The sequence below is a fragment of the Pseudomyrmex gracilis genome, unplaced genomic scaffold (assembly GCF_002006095.1).
Source record: "Pseudomyrmex gracilis isolate BER0280 unplaced genomic scaffold, ASM200609v1 scaffold_17, whole genome shotgun sequence".
NCBI lineage: Eukaryota > Metazoa > Arthropoda > Insecta > Hymenoptera > Formicidae > Pseudomyrmex > Pseudomyrmex gracilis.
In genome coordinates, this window is record NW_018020601.1 from 285,071 (window position 1) to 299,329 (window position 14,259).

General features: G+C 36.8%; 3 protein-coding genes across 9 annotated transcripts in view; 2 read left to right on the forward strand and 1 right to left on the reverse strand.

The window, feature by feature from the left end:
- LOC109864067 (pleckstrin homology domain-containing family G member 5) overlaps positions 1-6,657 on the forward strand; it is a 40,794-nt gene extending 34,137 nt beyond the window's left edge. For 4 of the 6 annotated variants that reach the window (XR_002251399.1, XR_002251400.1, XR_002251402.1 and 1 more), the window contains 13 exons: positions 514-590; positions 2,263-2,533; positions 2,666-2,811; positions 3,031-3,342; positions 3,434-3,583; positions 3,831-4,094; positions 4,183-4,401; positions 4,557-4,774; positions 4,885-5,049; positions 5,142-5,344; positions 5,892-6,124; positions 6,324-6,492; positions 6,633-6,657. Coding sequence is in view for 1 of the 6 variants with exons in the window: in XM_020444912.1 (XP_020300501.1) it covers positions 514-590; positions 2,263-2,533; positions 2,666-2,811; positions 3,031-3,342; positions 3,434-3,583; positions 3,831-4,094; positions 4,183-4,401; positions 4,557-4,774; positions 4,885-5,049; positions 5,142-5,412 (2,093 nt within the window). In the remaining 5 variants the exon portion in view is untranslated. Of the gene's footprint in view, positions 1-513; positions 591-2,262; positions 2,534-2,665; positions 2,812-3,030; positions 3,343-3,433; positions 3,584-3,830; positions 4,095-4,182; positions 4,402-4,556; positions 4,775-4,884; positions 5,050-5,141; positions 5,754-5,891; positions 6,125-6,267; positions 6,493-6,632 lie in introns of those variants that run through there. The other 2 variants (XR_002251401.1, XM_020444912.1) reach the window with 2 other exon arrangements.
- A 3,543-nt stretch (positions 6,658-10,200) lies between these two features.
- LOC109864085 (eukaryotic translation initiation factor 4E-like) lies at positions 10,201-11,843 on the forward strand. Of its 2 annotated transcripts, none has more exons than XM_020444960.1 (4): positions 10,201-10,425; positions 10,972-11,153; positions 11,280-11,597; positions 11,682-11,843. In XM_020444960.1, the coding sequence occupies exons 1-4, from the start codon at positions 10,216-10,218 to the stop codon at positions 11,794-11,796; spliced, it is 825 nt and encodes a 274-aa protein (XP_020300549.1). In that variant the 5' UTR covers positions 10,201-10,215; the 3' UTR covers positions 11,797-11,843. The 2 variants fall into 2 exon arrangements, with proteins under 2 accessions (XP_020300549.1, XP_020300550.1); XM_020444961.1 differs by lacking the exon at positions 10,201-10,425 and adding an exon at positions 10,620-10,816.
- Positions 11,844-11,871: 28 nt separating this feature from the next.
- On the reverse strand, positions 11,872-14,218 carry LOC109864088 (fas-associated death domain protein). The gene is made up of 5 exons (XM_020444967.1): positions 14,134-14,218; positions 13,631-14,054; positions 13,261-13,392; positions 13,040-13,170; positions 11,872-12,956 (listed from the first exon to the last, which is right to left on the reverse strand). Exons 2-5 carry the CDS (start codon positions 13,953-13,955, stop codon positions 12,822-12,824), a joined length of 723 nt encoding a protein of 240 aa, XP_020300556.1. The 5' UTR covers positions 13,956-14,054; positions 14,134-14,218; the 3' UTR covers positions 11,872-12,821.
- Between the last annotated feature and the right edge of the window lie 41 nt (positions 14,219-14,259).

Below are 14,259 nucleotides of genomic sequence, written 5' to 3' on the forward strand. Positions count from 1 at the left end.
TTTTTTTTTTTTTTTTACAAAGCAAAGGAATAGGCAAAAGTACCCGAGTCCGTTTTCCGCGAATAATAGTAGAGTTAATATTGACCCGTAATCCTTGTAATGCACTCGATTCTTTGATCTTTTGCGCATGTCAGAGAACCATCATAGATGTATTGGACCATGGAAAAGCTCTCAAAATGCAAAATTGGGACGGCCCCGGGCGAGCGCGCATGCAGTTCAAAAGCTCTCTCGAGGTTCTCACGTGTTACAAGAATGTTACATGTGCGTCGAAACTGTCCTTGTTCGCGCAATCCGGTCGGATCCTTTTGCACACGTGTGCTCGCGAATATGTAGAAACTAGAGATTCAATTAAAAGTTAAATCAATCGAAAACTAAAAAATTATTATTACGCGAAATAAAATATTTTGTCGGAAATGAGTAAAAAACAACGTAGCAAAAAGCGAACGAAAATAAAACACACACAAACGTTATGTTGTCGCGCAATTGAAACCATTTTGTCTTCTCTCATTTCAGTTACCGACGACAAATTGAATTCTCGATCAACGAGTCAAAGAGGAAATCAAAATGTGCCACTGTGGAAAACCAGCGGGGTAAATAGCGTTATATATTCCGATCTTTCTTCAACGTACAAATAATAATTCCCTCAAAGTTTTTATTATTTCGCACATGCACACAGAACACACAGTGAAAGCAACGAAACTTTTTCGCGATGAGACACAAGCAGATATTTAACTTACCTTTATATTTAACTTACACCAGATGATTTGACTTATCTTATATTTAACTTATCTCGCTGTCGAAATAAATTGTATAACGATTCCTATAACTATTCTTTGAGAAATCTCGATTTCTCGTTGAAATTCTGAAGAATATTTAATCGATTTACGCGTTTAAGGAATGTCACATCTTTTTCACAATTTTCTCGAAAGATTCTCTTAGGAAGAAGTGTCTCGAAATTGCGAGACACATTGCAAATATTTCGCATCTCGAATGCGAGAGACAATCGTCCACATCTTGAGACGTTTGACAAAAAAAAAAAAAAAAAAAAAAGAGTATCGACGGTATCATCATTTATCAAATGTGAAAAAAAACCTTTATCCCGTCGGTGCTTTCTTTCGGCTAAAGCTCTCGCGACACGAAGATGAAAAAGCACTTTAGCATTTGCGAGCAATATAATGGTGCTGCTCGCCCTCTCTCGCGATACCCCGATACGGAAGCGACAATACAAACTGGACTGACAAAGACAAATTGCGAAACGATTCAGCCAGCGCCGTAAACAAAACTGCATCGACCATTAAACGCGTACATCGATTAACACATCAAAGATTCTCTTTCTCGCGAATTCTGAGATCTTCTCTCGCGGAAACTTTTCTCGAAGAACTATAAAAAAAAAAAAACAAACAAAACTTTTAAAAACTCACTCATTTAATACGACATGATTAATGTAATTGTATGATTAGATACAGTTGTTTTGTGTGTTTTTTTAACAATATTACATTTTTTAATTCAATCGTAAGAGTGTCTGTATATTTATTATACGAAGTAAATATTAATTTTCCGATAGTTTTTTTTTTTTTTTTTTATTTTATTTTAACATGACGTGTGTGATTGATACGACGTTCCGACTGTTCATCCGATTGTTTTATTTAATAGTCGTCTGGTGACTGGTATTCGTTGAGCGCTTAACTTGTTCAACTGACAATTACTTACGCTAACATTCCAATTTGAATCAACGTGCAACGTGGCGCAGCTGCGTTTCATTTGTGCCAGATGCGACTAGATGAATTTACTTGGTCAGCAATGTCATTTCTCGCCGTTCGTACCAGTTTAACACAACTCAATCCGGGAAGCGCGCGCGCGCGCGTACACACACACGTACATGTATATACACGCAAATAAGTTTTAATCCCGAGAGACGTGCCCGAAAGCGGAATTGATCTCCGGAAACGTTGGAAAAACAAGCGTACGTTTTGGTAGACTAGATTTTTTTGTAACACAAATAATTTCAATCTACGTACTTATCGCAGCTTTGACAATTTTGTCAAAGTTACAAATTTGCAACACCGATTAAACGTTTTTGTTTTTTTTTTTGTTTTTTTTTCACGTACACACATTCTACAAATACGTTCGCGAAAAAAACACAATTTTCTTTATGTGTTTGTTTTCGTACCGCATCAAATTATTTAGCACGTCGCGTTTGTCTGTGCGCGCGTTTGCTAATCAGAAAGGGTGTGTGTGTGGTTTTGTTTTTTTCACCGACAGAATTATCGAAGTCGAAACAGCGGTTTGTTCAACGTTCCCAAGGACACGAGCACCGCCGAATCGCAGGGAGACTGTAGCACAACGGTCGCTTCCGGTCGCAGTTCCGCCGCGGGATTCAAAACCAGCAAGCAACGTTGGAGCGGATTTTTCACCAACACCAAGGACGTCAAGATGGATCTCTTGACGGCCCAATTGGACGAGTACAACAAGTACGGCGTGCCGAAACCCCCGAACGTTTACGTGTACCACGACATGACGCTCGACGAAGAAGGTTCGACGTTTTTCTTATTCGTTAGCGATTTTACACAACGTTCGAAATCTTTGAAGATTTTCAACGTATTTTTTTTTTTTTTTATTGCTGCTTGCTCGTTCATTCGGCGATTATTGCGATACTTGTTTCCAGTTCTTTACAGTTTGGAGCGGGACTGGCGCGATATCGTTAAGGATTCCGATCTGCTCTCGAAGAAACAGACGAAACAACAGACCGCTCTCTGGGAATTGGCCGAGACCGAAGTGACTTACATAAAAACGTTAAAGGTCGTGACCGACGTAAGTAAAATAAAATACGAATGTCTTTGCGAAACCGAACTCGTCGTCGTTTCTCACGATTCAAAAAATCGATCGAATCGACGACACATTGCGATAAGCCACGAGTGTCGCGTGAAAATTTAAATGAGAATTTACACGAAGACGATCGTTGAGATTAGAATTTTCAATCTTCATAAATATGCGCGCGAGACGTGACCGTCGTTTGTGAATATATCGCAGCTCTTCATGGCGTGTCTCTGCAATCTGCAAACTTCGAATATCCTGAACGAGGTTGACAGATCGAAGCTCTTCAGCAACATACTCGATATCTACGCCGCTAATCGCTACTTCTGGACCGAGTATCTGCTTATGATGGTGAACGTGTCGAGATCGAACGGGCGGCCGCTCGATCCGAGTCATCTCCTTCTGGGGTTCGAGACCTTCGAGCAGACATTCGCACCTTACGTAAGATACTGCGCCGAGCAGAGCAAGTGTCAGCAGTATTGCAAGGACCGATTGAACGATAACCAACTTTTCACGGCGTATCTGGTGGTACGTACAGTTTAAAAAACAAAAAAAACAAAAAACTTGTATTTATTGAGTAAGAGTAGAACAAAATCCCGTTCAAATTGTCCTGTTACAGTGGTGCGAAACGCAAAAAGACTGCAACCGACTGAAACTCATGGACATACTGGTGATGCCGATGCAAAGACTGACTAGGTACACGCTTTTGCTCCAAGCTGTTTATAAGAATACTGAGAATGAGGGGCAACGCGCGGAATTAATCCACATGGTATTGAAACTGAACTTTTTATACTTGCTCGAACTCGCGACAAAAGCGAAAAAAAAAAAACACACACTTTCGCGAATTATTTTGAAACTCGCATATTTCTTCACGATTCGAATTCATTCATTTTTTTACAATTCAAATATTTCTGTGTATATAAATATATACATTGCTTAAATTTTTTATCGTATTTGATAAAGAACACGAAAGCGATTAAAAAATTGAAGGAATTGTATATATATAATTTACGCAGATCAAATCCGTGGACGATTTCGTGGCGTTTGTAAACGCGGCCTTGAGGAGAAACGAGGAGGCCGATAAATTGTACAGTGTGGCTTCCCGTTTGGAAAGTTACGACGTCGTCGAGACCAAAGGCGACGAGGAATTGGAAAAACTGATAAAACCGTATCGAAATTTTGACATAACCACGGCGCCGATGCCCAGATGTCCTAAGGACACTCAGAGAACGCTCCTTCGGGAGGGAGATTTGAAGTTGAAAGACGCCACTACCAACAAGGTTAGTTTATACGCGAGCTCGCGACTCATTCTCGCCGAACAAACTCTTAACTGTTCCTCTGAATTCTGTGTTCAAATTTGACTTTCAGATGGAAGTGCATGTATTATTACTGACAGACATGCTGTTGATCTGCAAACCGTCGACAAAAAAAATGTTGAAGATCATTAGGGAACCGTACGTTCTCGATCGTATACGAATATACGAACTCAAGAAACAGCCCAACAATTTGGGATTGACGTATCTTCACGAATACGGAACACTGTCGGCTGTTTTCATTCTTAGTGCTAGTGATTCGAAATTAGCAAAGGTGACTCGACAAAATACGCGCGGAAAAAAAAAACAAAAAGCAATAGAATTAAGTTAAAACTGCGGTTTAAAAATCGACATAAAATGTAGAGTTTTTAATATTTAATACGTAACAAGTGAAGTCTTGAGCCACCACCAACTATGCAACTTTTCCAGTCATGGGTGGAATCTTTGAAGCAAGCCCAGCAACAATTCGCTCTGATAAAAGTGCCGTCGCTCGGCGAGTCTCTGATAAATCTCACACCCGTCAGCGGTCAGCCAAGTATAGCGGACAATGGTGATTTCGAAACGGAGGAGTACGAAGGTATGTTGTCGAGAACACCGCGCGGCAGTAGCAGAGCGTCGCACACCAGCAGCCTCGCACACAGTCATAGGTAAAAAAATTTGTATCTCGATGATTCGAAAATTACATTGAAGTTTCTTGCTTATATATTTGTGTGATTGTGTTTATGATGCGAGAAATGTATATTATATTAATTTTCAGCGGTAGTATGGAGATGGAATGCGTATCTCCGGGCAGCAGCAGTTTTCTACCGAGCAGAAACGTCAGCGTGGAGACAAACGAGCCACCGCGAGCGTCGAGCTCGTTATCGTCGGAGGAAGGTGGCGAATCCACCTCCTGTTACAAACCAAAATCCGCGCACACCAAGTGAGCGTTTCTCCCCTCCTATCAAGTTTTTAATTTCACATCGATGATTAACGATGTCTCTTCAAAGCTAATTAATCAAATTCACAACACAGGCGCTCATTGTTGAGCAAATCACCGACACCGAACACGCTGAGCGTTCGAGTACCACATTCGAATCTGGGTCGATCGTTACCCAACTTAACACTGACCACTTCGCCACAAACTTCTACCGTGTCGTCGGCGCCGCCGAACTCGCTGCTGTTAGTGCCGCAGATGACGAAGAACAAGGACACCCTCCTCTCACCAGGACAACGAGGTAGCGATTATCGACGCCGATCTCTGTGCTTACGTTTGTCACACTCGTCCGAGGCCGAGTTTCAATGACGCTCGTCAACGATATCTACGTATCCGAGTGCACACCAATTAGATCAGTAGTTAATGCGAGTATCAAGAACATAAGGCACTTCGCAAATCAATTTCAACGGCATTACGTTTGATGCCGTTTGCTTCTTAGAAGTAGTGTCTTAGAATTGTTATCAATGCAGAGAGGCGAGACAACGTAATAGAAATATATCGAAGATATTGTAGTGTAGCTTTAATGTAAATTTTATTCAAAGAAAGTATTAGCGTGTTATTACTTAATAATACAAAAAGTTCTCCAACAAACATTATCAACGGACAACTCTATATTTCAAATAAAATAACGCACTGTTAAAAAGTTGTATCTTTATTTTCTCGAGTAAAGACATGAAATAAAAAAATAAAAAAATAAAAAATAAAAATAAAAAAAAAAACAAAAATTCTTCGTTCTGACACTTGAAAAAACTAATCGTTATTTATTCGTATCGATGATGTGTCACCAGGCATATCGTATCCACCGCCGTCGCCACCGCGAGGCGCACTCAGACGGGCATTTGCATTACCGCAATCCCGAAATCCGCCTTTGATCAAGATGCGACACGTGAACACATCTTTAACGCAAACCGTACAGGTAACCATGAGCAACTCCGATACTACCGAAGTTGTCGAGGGAAGACTGAGAAGGGTAGATTCTTTGCAAAGAGTGCCGTCGACAAGCAGTATCGTCGAAGAAAAGGTACGACATTAGCGATTAATGATGATGTCAGTGACATTTGTATGTGTACAAAAACATTTTATAATATACACACGATAAAAATAATTTCATCGAACAAGAGAACCTCGCAATTCTACTTGTAAATAAACTATTATTATTTGTAGAAATAACATGAAAATATTGGCCTAACATGAAAATATTGGTTTGGTGTGAAAAAAAGACGTTTTAGCACACGGATGCACGACGAACACGTTAAATGGATGTACCTGATGTGCGTGTACACGGATAATGCTCAACGGATGTAATTTGTATGTGTATTGATCCAGAGACTCGTCTCGTAATGATCTCTGAGACATTCCACGAAACGAGTAAAGCAATTTTTACAACTGGTAAGACGACGAAATATACGTACGCGATGAATGAATTTTGCGAACGAAAGAATCCATAGCGGAATCATATATTTTTGTGTGTTTCCATACATATATATATATATATAGATATATATGTATATGTATATATTTGTTTTCAGATTGGGGCCATTCAACACCAACGAAGTTTGTATCGCAAATGATTTTATCACTATACGTACTCTTTAATTGTTTCTCTCTTCAGTTTTTTAATTCATATTTTCTAAATAGAAAAACCGTAACGCGTCGTAAACTAGTCAATCACGGCCTATAAAACACTTGCATGGGAGAGGACTTGTATAATCACACGTTCGTGGCGTTCTCTCTCCGCTCGGTGACATCTCTCAGTAGTGAAATAAAATTTGTTATGTATGCGTGAAAAGTACGTATGAGCTTTCGATTAATGTTAGTTATCGGCGTGTGTCCACACAGGGGGCACACTTGAAAAATTGATGGGTGCGCAAAAGTATGTAAGTAAAACAGATAATTTATAGTTATATATAATTAATACTGCATATATATTTATATTTTTTAAAATGAGAGCACACACACATTGGTCGCAAAGGAAACAGAGAGTATATTGGTGAGGAGAGAGCGTATTGCGCCTATGTGAATCTTCTTATGTCATTTTGAGAAACAAATTTGTCTCACATGTACTTCCGAGAAAAGAAATATTTAAATAATTAAATGTGTAGTAGCGTTCGAGAATGATTGTGTAAAGATCGTGAATGTGCGTCATAAGCACTTTTATTAAAATATAGAGAGATCCTTAACTCTGCTTTTCGACAATTTAATAAAAATCAAAAAAAAAAAAAAAAAACCTGCAATTTATATACATGTGTCATCAAACAGTGATCAATTGATAATAAATCATATCAGTGTGCAACGAACACAGCACTCGCTTGTAATTAAATTAGTTATCAGGCATATCTCACATTAAACACAAAGCTTTCAAGAAACTTTGTTTGTAAACGTTCCCACACAAGGATCTTGAAATAAAATCAAAATTGTTAGTACTTCTTTTAGTTTCTCACGAATTAAACATTTTTTTTTTTTTCAAATAACAATTTCGTATCCCACATTTTTTAATTTTCTAAGAAAAACCTCACTTTGCTATACATGGCAGTAGAATACTTCAGCGTGTGTTAAATTATCTAAATTTTTGTATCTATTTTTTTGTTTTTGATAAAAAAATCTTAAAATAGATGACTCCTCAAACCAGAGAGTATGATGTGAGGTCCAAAAAACGTAAAAAAAATTTAATTGATAATTTACAATTGGGTTTTCTAGGATCAAATAACAATACGCGGGGAGAAAAGGAGAAGAGAGAGGGACATGTTGACATATATCCTATGGGGGAACTACCTATAGTACAAAAGTGTGGTAGTCATGTTCTTTAGCAATGATATGTTATTCGATCTAGAGAAGTGCGTATTATATTTAATTGTTCCAAATCTCTCGCGCGTATATTATTATTATTAAATTGTGAAAATTATATGCATACATATCAGTGTTCACTTAATAAAGACTACATTTTCATAATTACGTTTGTATTTCCGAGTGTCACGTTATTCCACGAGTTGTATTGTTATTTATATATATAAGCAAATTTCGATATTAATACTGCATTAATATTTGACATGTGATTGCATAAATCAATATGTATGTATATTCTATATACAAATATTATTATTAACAAAAGCGCTAAGAGCGATAAAAACAAGAAAATATCCATTTACTCACATTTTGTACACGTATCGTATTTACCTTATACGAAATATAAACAATACACTTTTTTTTTACCTTCGTTTCACGAAATAAAATTCGTCGTCGCAGACCTCTATATATCGGCAATGTCCTATAGTTGTTGTAAAAAAAAAAAAAAGCAGTGTTCTCGGAAGAGATTAGACAGAGAAATCTATTTTTTTCGTACTTCTTCTCTATATGTCCCGAAACTTGAAATCAACAGAGTCTCCTGTGACGCAACTTGTTTCCTCGATGCAGAATTTCGGTGATAAATCGGATACTATTTTTCTCTTGTGCGTGTCTTGTAAAGCCTGTTCTACATCAAGCGCAAGACGCAAACGCAAGTAGATCACGAACGGAATTGACTAATCGCATTGATCAAATCAACCAGCGTGATTGGTCAATTTCACGAGACCTGCTACTTGCGATTGCATCTTGCGCTTAATGTAGAATGAGCTTAATGGTTTATTGGGAGAACCAATCAGAACGAAATCTTAAATCACGCGATACTCCAAGGCTGCGTCCTGTTTGGCTCTTGCCAGTGGAATCAATACAAAAGCACGCTAGCGGCATTGCCGCGTCAGCGCGTTCTATGGACGGAAGCTAAGGTCTAAGGTGCGTAACAAAGCGGATAAGATGCCATTTTATTTCGTCGTGACAATTCTTTCTGTATGATTGGACATCAAATAAAGAATTTTTAAAACTATGTTGAAATTCACGAATCCCATTGATTAACCAAACCAGAAAAAAAAAAGACTGAGAGCGGCCATAAGAGAATGTGTATTGCTTTTTCTCCCTGAAAACCAGCGCAATGTCCATGGTGAGTAATGCACATTGGCAGCTACAGGACCTTCGACGAAAGGTCAATGACCTCCGATGAGAGGTCAATGAACTTTGACGAGAGGTCAATGAACTTTGAACTTTGACGAGAGGTCAATGAACTTTGACGAGAGGTCAATGACCTCCGACGAAAGGTCAATGAACTTTGACGAGAGGTCAATGAACTTTGACGAGAGGTCAATGACCTTCGACGAAAGATCGATTACCTTTGACAAAAGATGATGGATGCATTATATACAGCCTATATTTATATACATTTATGTTATATATTACTTTTTCGCATTGCGCATTACACATTTAACCGTTGTTTTTAATTCCTATTCTTAATATTGTCTCTATTGTGCTCAGGCTCTTACGGGCCTGGTCGGGCTCCAGTCTTCTCTCTGGCCAAACCGATCAATGGCCAATGAGTTTTGCTTTTTTTTGGTTTTATTTGCTGTTTGATGTTTCGCACGAGCGAGCTCGCGCGCGAAATGTCAGCTCTTTTTAATTTAACTTTTAATTGCTTCTAGTAAGTAATTAAAATTGATTTCCTGTCAATCGAGATTGGCCGGTTCAACGCCGGCTTGGTGAATTTCAAAAGTGCAATCGGACGACAGAATAAAACCAGTTCTCAGAATCAATTTTGATCAATTCCAATTATTAGAATTGGCTTGTGAGTTATGTTCTTCTTAACATCATCATTACTCGTAGAGTTCAATGTCGTCGGTTGATATTCGGATATACATATATCGAGGTCGAAGTAACCTTGAGCGCTTTGGACGCTCACGCGTTTTGAGAGAGCGCGTCTCGGTCTATATCTTTGTTCGATATTTAAAGAACAATGAAGACTGACGGACGCTCAAACGCCAAAGCGAACGCGTTCCTTATAGCAAGCAAATTAAATAATCAGTCAATTTTTTTAAGCGCGAATTATTGTTTTGTTAATTATTGTGTCGTTATTCATCACACAATCGATTCTCTTCTCTCATTGAACTCAGTCTATTATGATTTTACGTAGAGAGGCAGAATCTACATATGTTATGTAGAAACGTCAGTCGGATCGAACGTCAATCATTTTTCTGTATAAACACACGGAACAAAAAAAAAGCTTAAAACAAAAAAAAAAAACAACTTCACATGAGACACGTTTACAGGAAAGTAGGAGAGAAGGGCCGAGTTGTCTATACGTTCCTGGCCGAGTTTACCCGAAGAGATGAGAGTCGTGTAAAATCGCCAGCGGTAAGCGTTTGTCGTGCGTTGCCGACACATGCTGCCAGTTTGAGTCTATCACAGAGCGGGTGTGCATATTGCGGTGACATGGCTACCAGCATTTCGGAGGAGCTCGAGGTATTGCTGTGTGATTATTAATGATTTTGTCTTGATTTTCGGCGCGGAAAGATGCTGGGAAAATCAATGCCGATTACGGCGACGAAAACGGTCTCGGGTTCCGTGTGTAACAGCGTGGATCCTTTCTCGGTAACCTCCTCCTCCCGCATCCTCTCTCCTCCCTCTACGTTTTCTTCTCCCTCCTTTCGCGTTGCGGATGTGATCCGCCGTGTGAGAAAGTGATCTTAGATCGCCGCTTTTACGGTTCGCCGCAGAAAGATATTTCATTTTTTTTTTTACGCTCGTAGAAGTGCCTCTCGGCCGCCGTTCGTTGATCCAATAAATAATTTGCGTTGCCAAAAGTACACGCAAATATTGCAATAGATAAGAGATTTGCGAAGAAATGTTCACGGTAATATCACTGTATAGGTTACCGCGGGCAAGGCGGTAAGGTCGCTTTGTAATTCGCCAGCCGGTGTGATCGTATTCGCGAAGTTCAGACCAGAGAATTCAATACACATGATACAGAAGAGCAATGAGAATTTTCCTTTTTTTTTTTTTTTTTAGGAAATTGATCGAAAACAAAATACTGAGGTAGCCACTACCGGTGAATTCTCGCCTGAATACTTAATCAAGCATCCGTTGCAAAATACCTGGACCTTATGGTATTACGAACCAGACAGGAATAAAACATGGGAGGAGAGCCAGCGTGAGATCACGAGTTTTGATACGGCGGAAGACTTCTGGAGGTAATGCCTATGCCGATCCTTTTTTTTTTTTTCTTTTATTTTGAGATACATGTAATAAGTTTATGCCGATATGAAAGTGACACGAACTGAGTGATATAAAAAAAAACCTTTTGCTTGTGTGCGCAGCTTGTACAATCATATTAAAACTGCCTCCGAGTTGAGGCAAGGATGTGACTATAGCATGTTTAAGCAAGGAATTCGACCTATGTGGGAAGACAATCAAAATAAATCCGGAGGAAGATGGTTAATAAATTTAGAAAAGAAGCAAAGAGCCACGGATTTAGATAATTTTTGGTTAGAAATTTTGCTTTGTATGATTGGAGAAGCATTTGATGAATATTCTGATGACGTTTGCGGGGCTGTGGTAAATGTCAGGCCAAAAGGTGACAAACTTGGTGTTTGGACATCGAATGCAGAATCTGCGGATAGTGTTATGGAAATAGGGTAAGAAATTGAGATTTGCTGTTATTTGTATACAGCATACTTTTTTAATTGTTTCTTAGTATAAATAAGCAACTTTAATTTCAGTCGCAAATTGAAAGAAAGATTAAAAATTACATCTAAAACAACTATGGGATATCAAGTACATAAGGACACTATGGTTAAAACTGGAAGTCAAACAAAAAATACTTATACATTATAAACACCGCTAAATTATTATTGATATCATATTTACATTGTTCTCATTAAGATATTAATAAGAAAACTTTTCATTTGAGATATTAACATAATTAAAGTATTAATATAATTGGCATTAATTTTTTGCTGAATTTATATTGAAAAAAATTAAATCTTGTTGTTTTGAAAGCATGTTGCGTCGTCATATTTCTGTAGTAACGACAAAAATCAAGTAAAACTCAATAAATATATGTTGAAATAGATTGATATTAGCATAAAACTTTGATAAAATTTTAGTGTAAGATCTATTATATATATACACTAGTGATCAGAGATGCACATGGGCTGCTGTATTTTTTTGTGGCTGACACGAAGTGTTTACATAATGGACTTGTATATTTGGTTGTAATTTGTATAAGAACTTTACATTTTTCAACAAATAAATTCTTATAGTTTTTTAAGTTCTTATAAAAAGTATAAGTTCTTATAAAATACCTATTAACCCTTATCCAAAGGGTATTAGGTCTATTTGAATTTATCTCTATTAAATATTAATCTTCAATACTTGCTTTTGTTTTTTCTTGTAGTAAGCACTTAATTTGATAATTTATCAAGATGAATAAAGTCTCAGTCAGATAATAAAATTAAGCAATGATTGCTTTTAATTCGTATTGAAATTTGTAAGATATAGTTACTTAACATATTTAAGGTGTGTAATTTATATATGTGTAAATTATATAAATTTATCATATATATACATATATATAGTATTTATATTAAAATACAGCACCCAATTCTATTTTTTGCAGTAATATGCTAATTATATTAACAAAACTATTCAGCAAATAATTAGAGACTTATATATTAGTCTTTATTTATATATCACCTATAATTTTTAGGTAAATTGTCCATGTTTATGTGTTTGTTACATTATTAAATTCTTACATACAATTATATTACTGATCAATAGCATAAAGTATAAAGCATATTTAGAAAAAATAAAGTGAGGTTTATTGCAAAAATATGTATAAATTATATATATATATAATATCACGTACTCTTATTTTTTGATATTAATTCTTCTACAAGTTCTTTTAGATCCCTACGTCTTCCTTTTTCTAAAGCCCGTGTTAAATTTAGTTCCCAATGCTCTGTGTCAGATTGTGACATATACATGTTTAATATCTATAAACGGTAATCACAATTTAGTCTGTTGTTTAGATAAGTAATATATATACATACATATATCTTAGTTGCATGAATTTTACCTCATAACTTTGTTCCCTCAAATCATAAGGATGTTTACTTTGCACAGCATCAATTTCACATTCTTTAATTCCTAAATATCTAGCAACATCTCTCCAAGATCGACCCAGTCTGTCTTTGATTTGTAGCAACACTGTAAAAAAAAAAACATACATTTTTCTAAACTGAGAACATGTATACAGAAGAAAAAATAATTATGTTGTATAATCTAAGGTGAATATACCTATTTGTTGTAACATTGTTTTTCTCTGATTAAAAGAGTTTTGTGTTGGCAATTGATGCAAATTATTCAGAGAATTATATGTTGATGCCACATCTCTTCCTGTACTACTTTGTTGCTTTCGTAATATTGGAACTGTGTAAAATGCAAATAACATATTATATAAAATATCAATATTGTTCACAGCATAAGCTAATAAAAAAATAATATTAATAAGAATCTCAGATCTTGTGCTGTTATTTGTAACTGTTATTTTAAATTTTGCGAACAACTTGTATAAAAGTTTCTGACAAGCCAAAACTATTTTTTTAAGTTTTTATTTTTACTACATATTCTTCATCAAGTTTTCAATTAAATATCAGAAAATTCTCACCTTCATCGTTTTCATACATATTGCACAAAGGTGTATTCTTCTCCAGCCAATTCTCATACTCGAGCAATTTGTTTTTCAAGTTTGATTCTCCAACAAATGTCTTTGATATATTTTGCAATTCTTTTATGTTATCATAACTAATAATGTCTCGTTTTTCTAGCAATCTTATAAGCGTCTTGAGGTCCTTTACTTCACTCAATTTGCGTTTGGAATCAATTTCATTTACATAACAGCATTTCAGTTTCTCCAAACCATCACTGTTGACATAAGGTTCACCTATGCTGAGGAAGTCTCGACGAAGTAACTCGTATCTCTCGAGCATCATGTTCTCGATAAGTTCTCGTGCGCAATACTAAAACCAAGTGTTTGCGGGAATACCCGGTGAGATAAGCCTATGTATACGTACACACAAGAAGTCGTAACCCTAAAAGAAGACATTCGATGAAACTTTTACAAAGACTTATGCGTTCGGTATTGCAAATCGAAGATGTCGGAGTGTTTACCTCAAAAATTTCTAAACTCAATGCGATTGGTCAGTTGCGCTGTATTTGCGTTCAGATTTGCACTTCCAATCTCTCGGTTTTGCAATGCCGAACGCGAATAATATTTTCTGGGGAAGTTTAAAACTC